Here is a 22,500-nt window from a genome sequence, read left to right on the forward strand (position 1 = left end):
ACATGAGGGCTTTTAAGTGTTGGGTAGAGGGAAGTTTTCCAGTAGAGGTAAGGCCTTGTGTTCAAATAGAGATCCATTAAAAGTTCGATAATTTTATATATAAAGTTGGAGCAACATCAATCTATGTATTAAAATCAGGGATCAACATTTAAAAACTAAGATTGAATCCTGACCATTAATTTTGATCTTTATCCTTTGTGTTCAAGCCTTGCAAATGACTGTATTTCCTAGAGGGCTTCTCCAAGAAATAGGGTTACGAGTTTTTTTTTTTTTTTGGAACAACAGAAATATTATTAAAATACTTTTTGGGAAGATACCGAAAAAGTAAAAAGAAGTGTTACATCAAATACTAATGACTAATTTGCCATGAGGGCCATGATGAACTAAATTTTTTACAACGAGACGAAAGCCATAAAAAGGAAATAGAAATAGTAGAGTGAAATATGATGTTGCTAGAGTCATACTCCGAGTGAAATACCGCATGATTCCTATTTTTCCATAAGGGGGTTACGAGTTGCTCGAGCTAGAAGGCTTTGTGAATGACGATTTGACTTTCTAATCCACCTTAATCATATCTAGGTATTGATAAAAAAAAAAAAAAGAAACGTCAATATCGTCGTTTATTTTTAACAATGTTGTGTCATGTTCATAATATGGATCATAGGATTCATAGCGGCACACTTCTTCAAGAATGTTTTAAAGTATTACTCGTAATACATATTAATGGACAAGCAATGCTAGAGTGACTAACAAATTCCAAACACAATTTGTACAAACTCATGTGTCACCATTAGAATAGAGAGAGAAAAACATGAAACAAAGAAAAATTTTATTTTGATTGGTCCATCTTATTTGACAAGTCAGTTTGCAAACTTTTGTTTGTAATCTTTATCATTTCTCTAAATGGACAAATAATCAGTTGGTCTAAACCTATATCTTAGACTAATGGGAATGGAGAGTCCATGGAATGCCCCTCTTCCATGGAAATTGTGACATGTGGCACTCTCCAATCATTTGGGGCATTCCCCCCATCCCTTTGGGGTGGAGAAATGCCCTTTAAGGCATTCCCTATTTTTTTTTTTTTTTAATTTTTAGATTTATAAATAATTTAAATAAAACATACTACTTTATATTAAAAACATACTTTTATTAGAAAAAAAAAAACAAACTACTTTTTATTAAAAAAAACACACTAAAAAAATTACATAGACACTCAAAAGAAAACTAATCGGAGTCGTCGTCGTCGGTGCTAACATACTCTCGCAGATCGACGAAGGGATCGGCTGCAGGCTCGAAGTCATGTGGTGTGTTCGCCCAAAGATGGTCAACCAAATCTGTCGTTAGCATGTTGTGGGTTTCACGGTTTTTGACGGCATGCAGATTTTGGATACGAACTTCCGTTGGAGTTATGCGCCTCCAATAATCTGGATTGAGACTCGGTTCTTGGGCGTTGTAGTCTTGGCATACGGCCTTGTTTTCGTCCTCCAGGATCATGTTATGTAAAATGATACAAGCATAACAAACATCCTGCATATTTCTTTTGTCCCAATATAGTGCCGGATGTTTTAGCACCTTCCATCGTTTTTTAAGCACACCGAAAGCCCGCTCAATACCCTTTCGTGCCGACTCTTGTTTCTTCTTAAAATGTCTTCTTTTTTCATCGATCGGGTCGGAAAAGGTCTTCACAAATGTAGCATATTCGGGATAGATGTCGTCGCCCAAATAGTATCCCTTCTCGTAGAAGTTTCCGTTTGCCCAAAACGGAGCTGCGAATAAAACATTTAGAATAAAACATTTACAAAAAAACATTTACAAGTTAAACATTTACAAGTAAAAAGTATAATAAAACACTAACCAGTGGGTGCCAATCCGTTTACAATTTCTTCAAGAATTGGCGATGATTCAAACACATTGATATCGTTGTGAGAACCTTGCTGTCCAAAGTACGCATTCCAAATCCATAGATCGTTTGATGCTACAGCCTGAAGGATCAAAGATGGTCTACCCACATGCCCGCTTGTGTAAGTACCTCGCCACGCCGCCGGACACATCTCCCATGGTCAATGCATACAATCTATACTAACGATCATACCGGGAAAACCAACAACTTGTTCATTAACATCGTATATACGCGGAAGATCGGACGGATTCGGTCTCCGTAGGTATCTTGCTCCATAAATTTCCCGTATACCTTTTAATGATAAATGTTAACTTATATATAAGTATATAACTATATAGAATTAATATTTAAAAATATCATTACCAACACAAAAATTTAGGCAAGATTCCCTTGATGTTCGCTCAGACATCTGCAAATACTCGTCAAGGAAATCACTGTTAACGCCATATGCCAATTGACGAATTGCAGATGTACACTTTTGTACCCCGACAAACCCTCTGCGCCCAGCACGGTCATATCTCATCTGAAAATATGGGTACCTAGCCTCCAAATCACCGACTATCCGCTCAAATAAATTTTTTGACATACGAAACCTTCGTCTAAAAAGTCTGGGTGGATATCGCCGTTCTTCAGCAAAATAGTCATGCATCAAACGAGCGTGTGCTTCAATACGATCACGATCAACTGGTACCCTTCTTCTAATGACTGAGGCAGGTTGTTCGTCAATCTGTCGTCTAATTAGTTCGGCGGCTTGAAGAAGCACATTCTGTACACGCTCTTCGTAATCAGCGGACTCGTTAGAAGATCCGGATGAATCATCGGAATCCATATGGTGATTTTTTAGGATAATGTGTGTGTATGTAATTTTTTTGAAAGGAAAATAGATAGATATGTGTGTGTATGTATATTAATATGTGTATGTGTATGTATATATATATAGAGTGAAAAGGCTAGAAAAAAATAAAAATAAATATCTCTCAAATTTCAAGGACATCAAACGGCTATTCTCACTAAAATCCAAACGCCCGGACGCGTTCAAAATGCAACGGGGCACGACTTTTCACTAACCGGAATGCCCCCCGGGGCTGAAGTGGGGCGTTCCCCAGGCGTTCCGCACAAATATTTTTGGTGGGAACGGGCTACTCCCAATAGTCTTAGAGTCGCTTAGGCGTTCTATACAGTATACACACGTTCAATATATACAGTGACATGTTGAGATTTGATCCTTATTTAACATTATATATGTAGTAGCATATGATTGTTCTTAATTAGAAGACGACTTAGAATGGTTTAGTGGACCTCGACTGGTGTTATAACACGACCATAGTAGAAGCTGGCAACCCGAATGTGGATTTTTAAGAGAATATGCCATAAGGTGAGCCACTAATCTATACTTTTATACTATTATATAAAAATTATACCACTATGTTGAAAAATTTACAATTTTAAGACATGCGAAAATACTATTTTACCCTTAATTAATTAACTTACACAATCATTCCATAATCTTTTAAAAGATATATTCACTATCCCTAAAAATCAAATATCTTTGTATCAATTACCTACATCACTGAACATCATCGCTGCATTGCACGGGTACTATGCTCGTATTTTTTTAAGACGATGATCTATTTTACTCGTATATACAAATTATGGCGTACTCTTGTAACTTAGGATCCCTCCTTTTCGCCCAAATAATTCAATTTCATGAATATGAAAAGTAATACTTAAACTCAAGTGAATTAATTGTAAGTTTGAAGTTGTGATGTTACAAGTTTGATGGTAGGGGGAGGGAGTGGTCACTCATCTTCCCCCATCACTAACCAATCAAAACTTTCCACTTCAATTTTTCCCAATCTTCCCCCATCTTCCCCTAATCACTGGCGACACTTTCTCCCATCTTCCCTCAATCTCCACCTCATCATTTCTTTTTTATTTATTTTAATACCATTTCATTTATTTTTCATATATTTTTAATACTATATTATTTAAAAAAAACTATATAAAATCAAACATATATATATATATAAATAAAAAGATAATTAATAATAAAGTAAAATAAAACTACAAGGGCCGAAATATAACCAACACAAATATAAATATAGCTTTAAATTTTGTAAAATATGAGACTACAAGGGCTGAAAACATAAATATCTATAATAATTATATAAAAAAAAACACCCATCTGGGTGGTCATACATAGATACATGCCATTTTTTTATCCAAGCTTTTTTTTTTCCAATAAATTACAACGGTCAGTGGGGCCCTCACATTTCTGACCAACCAATCAATCAACTCTCTCTCTCTCTTCCTCCCTTCTCTCTTTCTTTCTTCCCCCCATCGGTGAACAACACCGATTTTCACTTTCTCTCTCCCTCGGCAAACCATCGGCGGTGGTGTGCCCGCGCGGGGCGACCATCGGGGAAGCCTTTTACCGCAACCACTCCCTCCCCTCTTATCATATTTTGATAGGTAGATTCACCTTGTAAAGATCAAATATAATATAATACAACTATTCTAATTACTTAATATGAATTGATCTGTTAGATCAATATCTTACTATATGAAATCTCCGATCTGTTAGATCAATATCTTACTATATGATATCTCCGTCTCATATGAATAGTACACTTTAGACTTGTCAAGTCTTGTCTTTTCAACTTTAATCATTATTTTTATTTATGTTATAGTTGATTAAATTGATGTAAATATAAAAAATTATATTTAAAACTCAATCCGTCTATATATTTTATGTGAAATATTATATAATACAAATAAAAATTTATACGGGCAAAATTGAAAAAAGATGACTTAATAGTTTAAATTGAATATATAATATAAACAAAAAGAGTATATGAGATCATGAAAGTGTATGTTTGAAAAAATATGATAAAATTTTTGAACACCGATAAATATGATAAATTTTTTAACAATTGTTGAGAATTAACAAAATTCTAAATCAAAAATAATGATATATGTAAGTAACTTATTAACTACTGTAATTTATCAGAGTAATTATTTTGTCGATAATATTGGTCAAACCTTAAAGCCATAGCCAAATCAGACTTCCTTCGTGGTTCACTGCATGTTCGTAATTAACTTTTGCTTTCTGTCCAACTAATTGTCGTTTACTCATTTAAACTAGACAAAGTAATACCTCGAAAGTTCAAAGCAGAATCCAGATTATCGATTAATCATAAATAACATCCACGTTACACAAATGAAGGAGAAAATATATATATATTAGACTTGACATAAAGTTCTAAGAAGACAAATCAGTCATATAATAGGCATGAAAAAATGATTAACAAATTATTGGATGAATCTTCTGAGTTGTGAAGCTCAAAACACCTTTCAAAATTCAAACTACTCGTATATAAATGGTTTTTATATTTTATTTTAAATCATATGTATTTTCCATTTGTTTCTTTACCCAATTAAATTTTTAATTCCCTGTGAGGATATTAAAAGTTGTCGAGGTTATTAAAAATATGTCAAATTATATAGTCATTCCTTTCTACCAACGAGTAAATAGCTCAATGGTACAAAGTATCATATAAAGTTTTTCGGTGATGCAAGACCCAGGTTCAAGTCTTGCTGATGGGACAAAGTTTTATTCCTATTAAATGTTGTGTTTTTAGATGGTTTAATTGAGGGTGAGAGGTCTATCTAGCGCGAATCCAATTAAGACAACGTAAGTTAGATCCCATGTTACGAGCAATTGATCCACACATTTAAAAACAGAAAACAGTCATACCATTTTCAAATTAAACATGCTCACCATGATGACTTGACTTATGACATGAACTCATTTAATTGTAAAATAACATTACTTAACTGCACCATAACCAGTCACTACTAATTTTGTATTTTCATTTAAGATTTAGTCTAAGGAGGTGTTTGGTTCGCAGAATTCGTTGAAATTAGAATATGAATTCCATTCTATATCCTGTTTGGTTAACATAATGAAATTCAGATTCCATTCCATGACTTGTTTGATTCGTAAGGATATGGAATTGGAATCCTTTGAATTCCATGATATGAAGGAATTCAAGATTCCTTGACAAATTGGATGGAAAATTTTGAATTCCAATGGAATTCACAATTAAGCTCTTCTAATATTATTATGTTTTATTTTATATAAATTGTATTTTTCTCTTACTATTATTTATGATAATAATAATAATAATAATAATAATAATAATAATTACTAATACTATAAATTGTATAATTAATATAATAATAATAGTTAGTTATTATTATTATACTAAATTATAATAAAAATACAAATAATTATTATTAGTAAAAATAATAAGTATTATATATAATAATAATAATAATAGATATAATTAATAACAATAATAATACTTATTATAATTAAAAAAATAATAATTATTATTGTTAGTTATTATAATTATTATTATTATATTAATTTAAACAATAGTTATTATTAATATTTATAATAATTAACATTATCACAATTATAATTATTATTAATATAAATAAAAATTATTATTATAATTAACAGAATAATATAATAATTTAATAATATAATAATTATTATTTTTATTAGTTTTAATTATAATTTTTATAATACTTAATATAAAATATTATTATTATTATAAATTAATATTTATTATTATTCAACAATAAGTTAGAATTTTATACAAATTTACTTTTATTTTCTAAAAGTTTATTTTTATTTTATGTAAAATAATTAATTAATAAATAGTTATTTACTTTAATAAAAATGTTATTATTTTATAAAAATATTAATTATATTATAATATTTTTATTATTTTATAAAATTAATAATAATTTATACCCATTTATAACTTTTTTTAATAGAAATAACTAATATTTAATTTTTATAAAAATATACTTATTAATTAATTTTATTGATATTATTTATATTATGAATTCCATTCCATTCCATTTAATTCCGGTCAACCAAACAAATACAAATTATAATTCATTCAAATTCCAATTCCATCATATTCTAATCCATTCAGTTTCCAATTCCTTCAAGTTCTAATTCCTTTGACAGATTCCAATTCATTCAAAAACATTCTGCAAACCAAACGCCCATAAGTCTAACTTTTAGCCCAAAACTAACACTCTAAATAGCAACTTTTTTTTCCAAACTTAAAAACCCAACACATCCTTTCTCACACAGGCTCTTGGGGTGAGAAAAAACCGGACTAAAAACCAAAAGAACCATGAAAACCAAAAAATTCGAATCAAGAAAACCGAAAACTGAAAAAACCAATCTTTTATGGTTTTGGTTTTTTGAAATCCGGAAGTTATGGTTCAGTTTTTGTTTCATATGAAAAATCGAACCATAAAACTAACCGAACCAAAAATATATATTGTTTACTCTTTATTTTTTTTTCATTCATACCATTTTATAAGTTTTTTCAGTTAGTATATTAATATATATGCATTTATAAGTGTATAAAATAATGTGAAATATTCATTTACAAACTTAATTTTTGGTGAAAACTAAAAAACAAATCCTAGTCATTCATTTTATTGATCTAATGGCTAGGATTAAATACTCTCTCTTCTTCTTCCTTCTTCTTCTCTGGCCACCACCTTTATCTCCGACCCCCACCATCACCATCTCCGACCACCACCACCACCATCTCCGACCACCATCATCATCCTCTGGCGATGGCGACGGCGACCACCATCACCACTACGATCCAGATTTGTTTTTTCTATCCACGGCGTTGGCGCCGACAACAAGGGTGGAGCCCGTACCATATCAAACCACCACCATCTCTTGGATTACCGCCCATCAAATCCACACCATTCCCATATGCGTCTGGTGACAACCAGTTTAGAACGGATGAGGGCAACACTGGTACCATATCCACCCGAAAACATAACTGATTCTTGCCGGAAAAGTCGTTGCCGGAGATGTCGCCGCCACCGGAGATGTCGCCGGATTTCTGGAAAACACGATTTGAGGAGGGAGGGAAGAGAGAGAAAGTAGATCTTGATCTTGAAACTGAATGGTTGAGATTAGTTTTCTAGTTTTCACCAATTTTGATGTTTTCAAATGAATTTAACCCATAAAATAATAACATAATATCATTTTTTTTAATACCAATGGTGATTGTATTCAGCGGCATGCCTCTTCATCGTCCGGTAGAGATCGACCACGTCAACATCACAGTCAATCCGAAGGCATGACAGGCGGTGGAAGTCCCATTACCGTTCTGGAGGAAAATAGCATTTGGCTGAAAAACATAAGGGGCATTAAATGTTCAGTTGGGTTATTGTTTTAGATGAAGATACATGATGTGACTAATTTATACCCATTTCCACATCGTTATTGGCCATTTTAATATATGTTTTTAGTCGTTTTTGTATGCATTTGACGCGTTTATGGTGTTTATTAGTGTTTACAGGTTTTAAACAGGTTACGCGTCCATTTGGTACATTTTTCGGGTGATTATTGGCCAGGAAGTACGTTATACTGATGAGAGTTGATTTGAGTGGACGAGACGGCAGAGCTTAGCAAGTAATTGAGACCGAAATAAGTTGGTTCTATACAAGCTCTTGACTGCACCGCAGTGGGGATGCACTAGCCCACTGCGCCGCAATCCTGATCCACGGAAATTAATGGACAAACCCCCACTGCGCCGCAGTGGGGATGGCAACAGAAGGACTGCGCCGCAGTCAAGTGAAGAAGAAAAGAGGTCGTGGATTCATACTGCGGCGCAGTGGTGGTCACACAAGCCACTGCGCCGCAGTCAGCCGAAGTCAAGTCAAACAATACCTCACTGCGCCGCAATGAGGGAAGGCAAAACCCCACTGCGCCGCTGTGGGTGCACGGGGGAATCAGACCTGCCTTGTTTCTGCATCAGATTTTGGGAGGAGTATAAAAGCAAAAACCCTAGTTCGAAAATAGGTGATCCAAAATCTTTCTAGGAGCTGCTCTATCAGGATTCTTCCTTCTCCAATCAAGTGAAACACTTAGGCGGACTCATCGAAGATATTACGGGCACCCATCTAGATCGTATCTACTTTTTGTCTAGCATTTTATTTTCTTCAAACAATTGGTACATCATGTTTCTCTTCTATTTTATTCATTATTGTGAATTGATCATGAGTGGCTAACTGTGACATCCGTCAACAAAACTGGTAATTTATTATAGTCTCTAACTTACATTCCAAATTTCTTGACTAGTCAATGTGCCTATATAGTATAACAAGCATAGAAATGTGGAGATCATTTCCAATATGGGATCTCTATTACTTGATATTCAATAGTTTAGGATTGAGATATTTGATCTTCCTAAACGTAGATGACTATAACTATCCCCGTAATTTCTAGACTTGTAGTTGTTAGTCATATTTATTTATAGATATTGATAAATTAGTATACGCTATTTAGTGGTGAACGAAATCAATAATTATAAAAGTAATATATATTAGTATAAGTCGTAAGATGGTAATAGTAATAGTAAAATATCATATGTTTAGTAAAAAAATTTTAGTCATATATATATTACCACAATTTAATGGTGAGCAAGGAATTTTAATTCCATTAGAATTCTTATGATACATTAAGTCTAATCATAAACTAACTAAAACACTTATCTCCATATATATATATATATAATAAGTATACCCTAAATAATAATAAAAAAAAAAAAAAACAAAACTTCTCCTTGCTTTGCTCTGCCGTCGAACAAAGAGGGAACACCACCACCAAAACCAAATTTTTATCACACAATTGTCAAGCTTCCATCTTAAAAAAAAAGTTAGTATCGTAAGAGTGATCATCGACTTTGGTGGTAAAATTCTTAATCTCTATCTTTTATTAAATTATATATATTATGTACAATCTTTGTAATCTATTTGATGAATATATATTATGGCAAATTTATAATAATGAATGAAAGGGTTTTTTTTTGGTTAAATCAAAAGCTTGAAGTATAAATCATATTAATGTTAAAAGTTTAAGTATTTAATGAAGTATAATAATTAATGTAATAAAAGAAATCCAATTACGAAGGCATGAAAATCATAATAACAGATTTAATTAGGTGTTGGAGAGATTTGAAAGTTTATATATAAATATTAGTTGTAGTAGTCTTTAAAACAGTAAGTTTGAGTTATTTTAGAATCTGGACAGATTCGTTTTGTTAACTTTGAAAGGTCGTATCTTGGTCATGGGAGATGGTTAAGTCACGTTTTTGGTGTCTAAAATTAAGTTCAGGAAGTCTACTTTCTGGTGGAAGCGGTTTCGTGTCAAAATATGAAGTTTAAGGTTGTCAAACGAATTTTATAACAAAACTGCGCAAAGCTGAGTTTTCCGAACAGATTTTGGTCGACTTCAAATAGTCATATCTTGGTCGATTTTATGAACTGGACAATTATTTTTCTCCAGAAACTTTTTTGAGATGTTAAGATTGTACAGTAAAAAAATTGGATTTTTTTGAATCTTCGAAGGCCCTTAACTTTTATAAAACTTTTCTGTGTGCGAACAGTGATCTTTCTGACTAGTCTGTAATCATTGAATTTTTAAAAATAGTTAACGTGCCAAATAAATTATGTAAAATTCATGTAAGTATATAACACTCTAAGGTAACACTAGTTAAGATTTGGAATCTTGAATCATTCGTTTCATCCTAATAAAAAATAGATAAAGTTACAAAAAATTTCAGTTAATATGAACTTGTAGAATTTAATCTTAAATCAGTAAAACAAATATTATATATTAAGTTATGTGACTTGTAACTTAATAATATATGAAAAAAAAAATCATTTGTAAATATTTGAATGTAGCCATATGTGTATTTCATCAAATACGGGTTACAATGGACGGTTCTTGACCATGTCCATAATTGTAACTTGTTCATATTTATATGTTGTGTAGATTCTAGCGACCTTGTTGGATTTGCACAACTACTTGCTTGTTGAGGTGAGTTTCGTGGCCCCTTTTTATATTATTTCTTTGGGGGAAAATGATGCTCAAAACACTTTTCATTTCTTTACTAGCTGTGTCAAAACTTGTTTGTTTTCATGGACAAATACATGTAATTATGAAATGTGTATGCTAGCTTGCTTGTATTGATTTCTTTGATGCAATAGATGTCTTTTGATATCTATTGAAGACTATTGGAAAACTATCGACCAACTTTATACTCCAGCTGGTAGTTGTTGGTATTTAAAGCATGATTGAGTTGTTAACAGGAGTGATGGGGATTGTGTTGTTGGATAACTATGATGGCATTGATCAGTATTTAGTATGCTACTACATGTTTATATTTACGCTATTGTCCAAAACTTGATATATCATGCACAGCAAACTCATTTGTATTCCTTTAAACCTACGAACTCACCAACATTATGTTGACATTTTCGAGCATTCATTTTCAGGTAATAACAATGCTTAAGAAGATTGAGCTTATGGACTTTAGGAAGACCAATAAAGAGATCCTTCATGGACTCCTAGATTGCATGTGAAACGTTGAACGCTATTTGCAATTATTATTTCTTTGCTATTTGAGGCGTGCTGCCTAGATTTTCCGTTTATGAAATTTACATTTATTTGAATTTCATTTAGTATGACTCTATTATAAAGTCCATGTGCCATTGCTATATCTTTTAGTCATATCCTACGATTCCGCCTAAGGTGGGGTGTGACAGATTGGTATCAGAGCCAGGTTATAGAGAATTAGGTGGTTTGGCCTAGACTATAACCTAAGTACCCTCATATAGTGTACATTATAGGAACTATTTGTGCATCGTATATGTGTGAGTACTTTCATTAGATAGCACTAGTTATGTGAGCCTTATATTTGCGTTTAATTGCTAATTATGATGAAGCCTTATGTGCTTAGATTAGTGCAAAGTTTCAGCCTGTAATTTTAACGTAGCTAGTTTTACTTAGTCATGGCACGTACAAAGAAAACAGCCCGTAAGAGTTCCGCATGGAGGGACATAATCATCCGTCGACAACTTAAAAGGGACGCCGCAGCTAACAAGGAAACCCCCGCTCAAGAACCATCTCAGAAGCCTAGAGTTTCCTCTGAAAGCGAACCGTCAGAAGATCCTAACTACTACTCCAAGACAGTTATAATCATCGATTCTGACAGCGAGCCGGAGGAAGAACCGGACTATGATTCTAAGGCAGACCCCGAAAGCGTTCATAAGGGAAAGACAATGGAGGCTACGATAAAGGACAACAGAAGCTATAGTCCTACTAGCTCAGTAAGCTCTCAAGAGAGCCGGATCGGACCAACACGACAACAAGCTTCTTATCCTCCCACCATTTCCTCCAACTCCCCTTATGACGCCACTTGCACGTGGGAGGGCTAGCCTTCAAGGACTATCTAAGAATCCTATTGAACTTGCATTAGCTTCTTTTTCTTACTTTTGGATTTTATGTCTTGGATTCCTTCTTTCGAATTTGGATATTTCTTGGATTTATAAATTTTTTTTTTTTAGATTGATTGATTAATCGAAATGTCGTGCTTGGTATATGGATCTATGTGTTTTGTGGCAATTATTTATGAAGGATGTGCTGAATTTGTGACATGTGAATTTGGACGATAAAAACATGTGTGGTGGGATGTAGTTGTAATTACGGTGCGCAACGTAATTACAAATACATCACAACACACATGCGCTTATATGACCAAGTTTGCTGATCAAACTCAACACAATTAACAAATTGGACAAGGTGTAAGAATTTTGCCATGAGTAGTAGTTATTCATTGAAAGTCTTCATCAAGTACTTATAAATCCTTTCTCTTTGTGTAGAAAATGAATAGAGGAGGAAGAAATGGAGGACGTGGAGGTAGAGGTGGTGGTCGTGGTGGAAATAATGGGGTTAATGATGGAGAAGGTGATGGTGGCAATCCGGATATTGCAAACATGATCACTCAGCAAATAGCTGCCGCTATTCCTACTATTGTTACTCAAGTGACCGCTGCTGTTCTTAATGCAAACAACAATAACCCTAATAATAATAACAATAATGAGAATAACAATAACAACAATGAGAACAACAATAACAATAATGAGAACAATAATAACAATAATGAAAATAACAATGATGGTAATCAGAATAACAACATCATTGGAGGCAATAATAATGGATGCACCTATAGGGAGTTTCAATATTGTAAACCACCAGATTTTGATGGCAAGGGAGGAGCATTGGCAGCCACTAGATGGATAGAGAAAATGGAAGCTGTCATGGATATTAGCAACTGTGCAGAGAATCAAAAGGTGAAGTATGCCGCAGCTTCACTGACTAATAAAGCATTGACATGGTGGAACACTGAGATACAAGCTAGGGGTAGAGTAGCAGCTGTGGGGATGACATGGGACGAGTTTAAGGAATTACTACTGGAAGAATTCTGTCCGAAAAATGAAATGCAAAAGTTGGAAAATGAATTTTGGAATCATTCAATGGTAGGAGCCAAACATGCCGCTTACACTGATCGGTTTTATGAGCTTGCCAAACTAGTACCTCATCTAGTTAGACCTGAATCAAATAGGATCCAGAGGTATATCTATGGTCTTGTTCCCCAAATTCGTGGGCTTGTGTCAGCAACTGAGCCAACCACGATTCAAAGTGCTATTCAGAAAGCAGGATCTTTAACGGATGAAATGGTGAGAAATGGGTCATTGTCTAAGGTTAATGAGAAAAGGAAGGATGGTACTGAGACAAGTGGGTCAAAGAATACTAATGGAAATAACAAGAAGGCAAAAATGGCAACGGGTTGATGGCAACGGATGCGACTAAGATCGGATATACGGGTTCTGCTCCAAAGTGTACAAAATGTCAATTCCATCATTTCCAAAATTCACCTTGCCGTTTGTGTACAAACTGCAACCGATTTGGACACCTTGCTAGGGACTGTCGAGTGGGAGTCAAGCAGGTGGCTCCGGTGAATGCTGTTAACCCGATAAATAACCGTGGAACGTGCTATGAGTGCGGTAGTCATAACCATTACCGCAACACGTGTCCAAATTTGAACCGAGCATGGGGTCAGAGGGGTAATAATCCAAATCAAGTACTAGCTATTGGTGGAACTCAGAATCAAGGAAATAATCAGGGACAAAGAGCTAACAATCAGAATCAAGTGGTAGCTAATGGAGGGAATCGGAATCAAGGGAATAATGCCAACCAAGCCCGTGGTAGAGCTTTTGTCATGGTAGCAAATGAAGCTCGTCAAGATCCAAATATTGTGACGGGTACGTTTTCCTTAAACAATCACCTTGCTACAGTATTATTCGACTCTGGTGCTGAGTACAGTTTTGTTTCTATTAAGTTCATGCCACTCCTAGATAGAGAACCCATAATATTGAATACTTATTTCTTGGTTGAGGTAGCTAATGGAAAATTTGATAGAGTTGATAGAATCGTTAATGATTGTACCTTAGAAATAGAAGGTCATTTGTTTAGTGTTAACCTTCTGCCTTTCTCGTTAAGGAGTTTTGACGTAGTTATTGGTATGGATTGGCTATCGAAGCATAGAGCCGAGATAATTTGCTATGAGAAGGTGGTCCGTATACCGCTAGGAAATAGTGAAATGCTACTCATATACGGGGAGCGGGTGGAGGAAAATCAGAAGCACCTCATGGGCATTCAGGCTAACGAGAAGAAACTCGAAAATATTCCTATCGTACGGGTTTTTCCACAAGTTTTTCCCGAAGATCTAACAGGATTACCTCCTGTAAGACAAGTTGAATTCCGTATAGATCTTATTCCGGGAGCGACGCCAGTCGCCAAAGCTCCATACCGTTTAGCACCTACCGAAATGCAAGAACTGTCTAATCAACTCCAAGAGCTCCAAGAAAAAGGCTTCATCAGACCTAGTCATTCGCCTTGGGGAGCACCAGTATTGTTTGTCAAGAAGAAAGATGGTTCGTTTCGTATGTGCATCGATTACCGGGAGTTGAACAAACTGACAGTTAAGAATCGTTACCCTCTTCCTAGAATCGACGACTTATTCGATCAACTTCAAGGTGCGAAGTTCTTCTCGAAAATAGACCTTCGGTCCGGATATCATCAACTCAGAGTTAATGAAGCAGATATTCCAAAAACAGCATTCAGGACTCGATATGGACATTTTGAGTTCTTAGTCATGCCTTTCGGTTTGACTAATGCACCCGCAGTTTTCATGGATTTGATGAACCGTGTATGCAAACCCTATCTCGATAAGTTTGTTATTGTATTCATTGATGACATTTTAATCTATTCGAAGTCTAAGGAAGAACATGAATCTCACTTGAAAATGATTCTTGAACTACTTTGGAAAGAGAGATTGTTTGCTAAGTTTTCGAAGTGCGACTTTTGGTTACAAGAAGTTCATTTCCTTGGGCATGTAGTGAATAGTGAAGGAATCCATGTTGACCCCAGTAAGATCGAAGCAGTAAAAGATTGGAAGACTCCTACGACGCCATCAGAGGTTCGTTCATTTCTAGGCTTGGCCGGGTATTATCGACGATTCATCGCTAACTTCTCGAAAATCGCTCAACCACTTACTCAGTTAACCCAAAAGGATAAGAAGTTTGATTGGGGAGATAAGCAAGAAAAGGCATTCCAAACACTGAAAGAAAATCTATGTAACGCTCCTATTCTTACCCTCCCCGATGGTCCGGACGATTTTGTAGTTTATTGTGATGCTTCAAATCAAGGCTTGGGATGTGTACTAATGCAAAGGGGTAAAGTGATTGCTTATGCCTCTCGGCAACTCAAAATCCATGAGAAAAACTACACCACCCATGACTTGGAGCTTGGTGCAGTGGTTTTTGCACTCAAATGTTGGAGGCACTATCTCTATGGGACGAAAAGTGTGATCTACACCGATCACAAGAGTCTCCAACATATTTTCGATCAAAAAGAGTTGAATATGCGACAGAGGCGGTGGATTGAATTATTTAGTGACTATGATTGTGAGATTCGTTACCATCCGGGTAAGGCGAATGTTGTGGCTGACGCGTTAAGTAGGAAAGAAAGAATTAAGTCAAAGCAAGTACGAGCATTGATCATGACAATTCATTCGGATATAAAATCAATGATAAGTCGGGCTCAAGATGAAGCATTGCAGAATATCAATGTAGAAAAAGAAGGGTTACGTGACCTTGATCAGCAAATGGAGCGTAAAGAGGATGGAGTACTGTACTTTGTAGGACGAATATGGATTCCACTTGCAGGTGGATTAAGAACAGTGATTTTGGACGAGGCACATAGTACGAGATACTCCGTACACCCGGGAGCTGATAAAATGTATCACGACCTTAAGGATTTGTATTGGTGGCCGAGAATGAAAAGAGATATAGCCAGTTATGTCAGTGGATGCTTAACATGTCTAAAAGTCAAAGCTGAACATAATAAACCACCGGGTTTATTAGTGCAACCACAACTTCCCGAATGGAAATGGGAAAGAATAACCATGGATTTTATTACAAAGCTGCCAAGAACTAGTAGTGGGCATGACAAGATTTGGGTGATAGTAGATAGATTGACAAAGTCTGCGCACTTTATAGCTATCCGTGAGAGCTACACAATGGAGCAGTTAGCAAGGATTTATATAAAGGAGATAGTGGCAAAGCATGGAATTCCGGTGTCTATTATATCTGATCGTGATAGTCATTTCACATCACGATTTTGGCAGTCATTGCAAAAGGCATTGGGAACACGTTTAGACCTGAGTACGGCTTACCATCCTCAAACCGATGGCCAAAGTGAGCGTACTATTCAGACTTTGGAAGATATGCTTAGGGCGTGTGTGATGGACTTTGGGGGAAGCTGGGATATTCACCTTCCTCTAGTTGAGTTCTCGTACAATAATAGTTATCATTCAAGTATTAAGTGTGCTCCATTTGAAGCTTTATATGGGCGGAAATGTCGCTCACCTGTCGTTTGGGCTGAGATTGGAGAAAGTCAGTTGATTGGCCCGGAGATTGTACAAGAGACAACAGATAGGATTTTTCAAATCAAAGAAAGACTGAAAGCAGCTAGAGACCGCCAAAAGAGCTACGCCGACAAACGGCGAAGGCCTTTAGAATTCTATGTTGGTGATAAAGTGTTACTTAAAGTGTCGCCTTGGAAGGGCATGGTTCGATTTGGAAAGAAAGGAAAGTTGGCACCAAGGTACGTTGGACCGTTTGAAATTGTTGAACGGATTGGTCCGGTAGCTTATCGTTTAAGACTACCTCAAGAACTAAGTAGGATACATGATACATTCCACGTGTCAAATCTCAAGAAGTGTCTCGCGGATACAAGTTTGCATGTACCGCTAGACGACATTAAGATTGATGACAAGTTACATTTTGTGGAAGAACCAGTTGAGATCATGGATCGAGAACTTAAGACATTAAAACGTAGTAAAATTCCAATTGTCAAGGTCCGGTGGAATTCAAAGCGAGGGCCAGAGTTTACTTGGGAGCGAGAGGATCAAATGAAAATCAAATATCCACATCTATTTAATGCTACGACTTCCAACCGTAATTCCAACAAAATTTCGAGACGAAATTTTCTCAAGTAGGGGAGACTGTGACATCCGTCAACAAAACTGGTAATTTATTATAGTCTCTAACTTACATTCCAAATTTCTTGACTAGTCAATGTGCCTATATAGTATAACAAGCATAGAAATGTGGAGATCATTTCCAATATGGGATCTCTATTACTTGATATTCAATAGTTTAGGATTGAGATATTTGATCTTCCTAAACGTAGATGACTATAACTATCCCCGTAATTTCTAGACTTGTAGTTGTTAGTCATATTTATTTATAGATATTGATAAATTAGTATACGCTATTTAGTGGTGAACGAAATCAATAATTATAAAAGTAATATATAATTAGTATAAGTCGTAAGATGGTAATAGTAATAGTAAAATATCATATGTTTAGTAAAAAAATTTTAGTCATATATATATTACCACAATTTAATGGTGAGCAAGGAATTTTAATTCCATTAGAATTCTTATGATACATTAAGTCTAATCATAAACTAACTAAAACACTTATCTCCATATATATATATATATAATAAGTATACCCTAAATAATAATAAAAAAAAAAAAACAAAACTTCTCCTTGCTTTGCTCTGCCGTCGAACAAAGAGGGAACACCACCACCAAAACCAAATTTTTATCACACAATTGTCAAGCTTCCATCTTAAAAAAAAAGTTAGTATCGTAAGAGTGATCATCGACTTTGGTGGTAAAATTCTTAATCTCTATCTTTTATTAAATTATATATATTTATGTACAATCTTTGTAATCTATTTGATGAATATATATTATGGCAAATTTATAATAATGAATGAAAGGGTTTTTTTTTGGTTAAATCAAAAGCTTGAAGTATAAATCATATTAATGTTAAAAGTTTAAAGTATTTAATGAAGTATAATAATTAATGTAATAAAAGAAATCCAATTACGAAGGCATGAAAATCATAATAACAGATTTAATTAGGTGTTGGAGAGATTTGAAAGTTTATATATAATATTAGTTGTAGTAGTCTTTAAAACAGTAAGTTTGAGTTATTTTAGAATCTGGACAGATTCGTTTTGTTAACTTTGAAAGGTCGTATCTTGGTCATGGGAGATGGTTAAGTCACGTTTTTGGTGTCTAAAATTAAGTTCAGGAAGTCTACTTTCTGGTGGAAGCGGTTTCGTGTCAAAATATGAAGTTTAAGGTTGTCAAACGAATTTTATAACAAAACTGCGCAAAGCTGAGTTTTCCGAACAGATTTTGGTCGACTTCAAATAGTCATATCTTGGTCGATTTTATGAACTGGACAATTATTTTTCTCCAGAAACTTTTTTGAGATGTTAAGATTGTACAGTAAAAAAATTGGATTTTTTTGAATCTTCGAAGGCCCTTAACTTTTATAAAACTTTTCTGTGTGCGAACAGTGATCTTTCTGACTAGTCTGTAATCATTGAATTTTTAAAAATAGTTAACGTGCCAAATAAATTATGTAAAAATTCATGTAAGTATATAACACTCTAAGGTAACACTAGTTAAGATTTGGAATCTTGAATCATTCGTTTCATCCTAATAAAAAATAGATAAAGTTACAAAAAATTTCAGTTAATATGAACTTGTAGAATTTAATCTTAAATCAGTAAAACAAATATTATATATTAAGTTATGTGACTTGTAACTTAATAATATATGAAAAAAAAAAATCATTTGTAAATATTTTGAATGTAGCCATATGTGTATTTCATCAAATACGGGTTACAATGGACGGTTCTTGACCATGTCCATAATTGTAACTTGTTCATATTTATATGTTGTGTAGATTCTAGCGACCTTGTTGGATTTGCACAACTACTTGCTTGTTGAGGTGAGTTTCGTGGCCCCTTTTTATATTATTTCTTTGGGGGAAAATGATGCTCAAAACACTTTTCATTTCTTTACTAGCTGTGTCAAAACTTGTTTGTTTTCATGGACAAATACATGTAATTATGAAATGTGTATGCTAGCTTGCTTGTATTGATTTCTTTGATGCAATAGATGTCTTTTGATATCTATTGAAGACTATTGGAAAACTATCGACCAACTTTATACTCCAGCTGGTAGTTGTTGGTATTTAAAGCATGATTGAGTTGTTAACAGGAGTGATGGGGATTGTGTTGTTGGATAACTATGATGGCATTGATCAGTATTTAGTATGCTACTACATGTTTATATTTACGCTATTGTCCAAAACTTGATATATCATGCACAGCAAACTCATTTGTATTCCTTTAAACCTACGAACTCACCAACATTATGTTGACATTTTCGAGCATTCATTTTCAGGTAATAACAATGCTTAAGAAGATTGAGCTTATGGACTTTAGGAAGACCAATAAAGAGATCCTTCATGGACTCCTAGATTGCATGTGAAACGTTGAACGCTATTTGCAATTATTATTTCTTTGCTATTTGAGGCGTGCTGCCTAGATTTTCCGTTTATGAAATTTACATTTATTTGAATTTCATTTAGTATGACTCTATTATAAAGTCCATGTGCCATTGCTATATCTTTTAGTCATATCCTACGATTCCGCCTAAGGTGGGGTGTGACACTAACTGTTTAATCATCTACCTTGATGAAACTAGACGGATAATGTGATTGCAACACTTTTAATTCAAAAGGGTTTATTTAATTATCGTTGTTCTGTGATCTTGATGATATTAATACTTTTCATTAATTAATTTCGATATTGGTTGCATATGATTCTTCGTTGGTGGTACCAGTTGAATGTGTATGTGATTTTAAAACGGATACTTGTCTATAAGTAATTATCACTAGTTCATGGTATGATAGTGAATATCATTTTAAGAAAAGATTAATTTTGTCAACGTGATTGATATCGGTTGGTGGTACCACGTTATTGTCACATAGGTTCAATTGATAATTTGATAGTCAATAAAACTGATTGTTAGAAGAATTGTCTTGATTTTGGTGGTACCGGCTTGGGTAATTCGACTAGTAGTTAGGTGATTCGATAATTTGTTCACGGTTGGTGGTACCACGTGAGTAGCTTAATCTTGTCACGATTATCTTTTAAACTCTAGAGAATTTGTTCTTCATCAAATGCAATCACATTTGAAGTCAAGGGAAGTCAAGGTGGATGACTTTTAATTATACTGTCTGAACTGTTCTTTTAAATTTATGCAAACATTTTGCAAAACCAATTTATTTAATTGTCAAAAAAGGAATTTCGAAGCAACACCCGTTTTCCAAACCATTTTACAAGCAACTAATCATTTCACAGTCCTTGAGAACGAACTCAGACTTACCTCTTAACTATATTACAAACGATCGGGTCCACTGCCCGTGAGTGCGTAGTAGTGAGTTTTTGGGTAGTTTTAGTTTATAAATTTAAAGTTCGATTTTGCATATCAATACACATCAAGACTTAATAGCTTTTTCAATTTAAAGATATAAACATGAAAAATATATGCACATTTACTGTGATAAATGGCGTTGCATCAATTTGATGTAACTTGGTTAATCACATTTAAGAACTTACGTCGTCTTTTCCTAAAAAAAAGAATAATAGAAAAACATGCAAGCAAGACAAATGACGATCAAATTAAATAATATAAATTACAAGCACTAGATTCATTTCATACGCTACTAAAGGTGCAACCAAACAAAATATTGCCCATCGATCATCATATACTTTTGAATGGAACTTAACTTAAGTAAGCAAGGGGAAGGGGTAGCTAAGACTAAAAGGAGTAGAGGGTTATGGGAATGCCTCTCTTCTACTCTAAGCTTGACACGTGTCCTGTACCAATCAAAAGGGGCATTCCCCCATTCCTTTGGGGTGGAGGAATGCCCCCTTGGCATTCCTTTTTTTTAATATTTTTTTTATAATTATTAAATGTAATTTATTTATTATATATGTTATTTATATATAGAATAAAGCTTAAAATTGTAAATAAAACTTCGAATAATTAAAAGGACTTATTAAAATTCAAATTAAAAATACAATACAAATTCAAATTAAAAGTACTTAATAAAAACATAATAAAACTAATCAAATCCATATTCGGCACGAATTCTAGCCTGCTCCTCTCGCAAAGCTGTTCGGTTTTCTGGCGGGACAGTAGACACGTCCCTAAACAATAAGTCCATATCTCTGCTTCGTTGTTTTTTGGTCTTGAGTTGAAGCTTCTTAAGTTCGAGCTCTTGGCGTTGCTTGCCCTGTTCTTGCAAAGTCCGCATCTCCACCGCTAAGTTAAACGCCTCCTCATCCGCCGCCGCCGCCGCCTTCCCTTTCCGTGAGCCCCCTGCACGTCCGGCTTTTTTAGCCCGATCTCTCCCAACCGGACGGCTCAACCTAGACAGTTGTGGTTGCGGTTCCTCCTCATCAGTATCATTAAGATCAAATGCAACCCTAGTAGTTGACCCCATACTTTGCTGTCCCGAACTGTCCGATGTCGGCTTAGACCTTTTTGAACTCGGCTCACCTTGACTACTCATCGACTCCATAGTTTGAATAACCTCCCACTTTGAACTCCTCCTCAAACACTGCCATTCCTTTAAAAAATTAAAATTCGGGTTTAGAGAATTATACTCGCTACACGCATTACTAATCAAATCTTGTTCGCTTGTACCACTTTGATAACCCGAACCACTAAGCCGAGTTGTGATAGTATTGAACTTGGTGACACTAGTCCGGATTTTTCGTCACTTCCCCTGTAACGATTCAATGCCTCGATACGTCGACCTATTCAAGATTGTATGATAACCTTCTTGAACCTTCAACCAAAAAGTCCGAGCCTTTTGATAATTTGCTACAAAAACATAAATATAAATATATATATATATATATTAACCGAAAATTATATAAAAATATATAATATTAACCGAAAATTATATAAATATATATACATATATTAACTGAAAATTATATAAATATATATAAATAAATCTATACCGCGTTTAGGGTCTTCGGAAACATCAACCCAAGCTCGACATAACGCCAAGCTTTCCGCTTCCGTCCAATTTAGTTGGGACGGTATTTTCTTCGGCTCGTCGGTGTCTCTCTTTCGATGTCTTCATCTTTCTTTTTGAGGAGACGAAACACTAACTTCGGGTTG

General features: G+C 34.6%; 1 protein-coding gene across 1 annotated transcript; it reads right to left on the reverse strand.

The window, feature by feature from the left end:
• Positions 1-1,224: 1,224 nt before the first annotated feature.
• On the reverse strand, positions 1,225-2,729 carry LOC122610493 (protein ALP1-like). Its single transcript, XM_043783478.1, has 4 exons — positions 2,264-2,729; positions 2,085-2,191; positions 1,856-1,982; positions 1,225-1,766 (listed from the first exon to the last, which is right to left on the reverse strand). The coding sequence occupies exons 1-4, from the start codon at positions 2,727-2,729 to the stop codon at positions 1,225-1,227; spliced, it is 1,242 nt and encodes a 413-aa protein (XP_043639413.1).
• Positions 2,730-22,500: the final 19,771 nt, after the last annotated feature.

The sequence above is a fragment of the Erigeron canadensis genome, chromosome 8, assembly GCF_010389155.1.
Source record: "Erigeron canadensis isolate Cc75 chromosome 8, C_canadensis_v1, whole genome shotgun sequence".
In the NCBI taxonomy this organism is placed as follows: Eukaryota; Viridiplantae; Streptophyta; class Magnoliopsida; order Asterales; family Asteraceae; genus Erigeron; species Erigeron canadensis.

Coding starts and splice junctions, on each gene's coding strand:
- LOC122610493 (XM_043783478.1), bottom strand. CDS start 2,729: ATGGATTCCGATGATTCATCCGGATCTTCTAACGAGTCCGCTGATTAC. Junction 1,983..2,084: donor TTGGTTTTCCCGGTATGATC/GTTAGTATAGAT, acceptor TTGATCCTTCAG/GCTGTAGCATCAAACGATCT. Junction 1,767..1,855: donor AAACGGATTGGCACCCACTG/GTTAGTGTTTTA, acceptor TTTTATTCGCAG/CTCCGTTTTGGGCAAACGGA.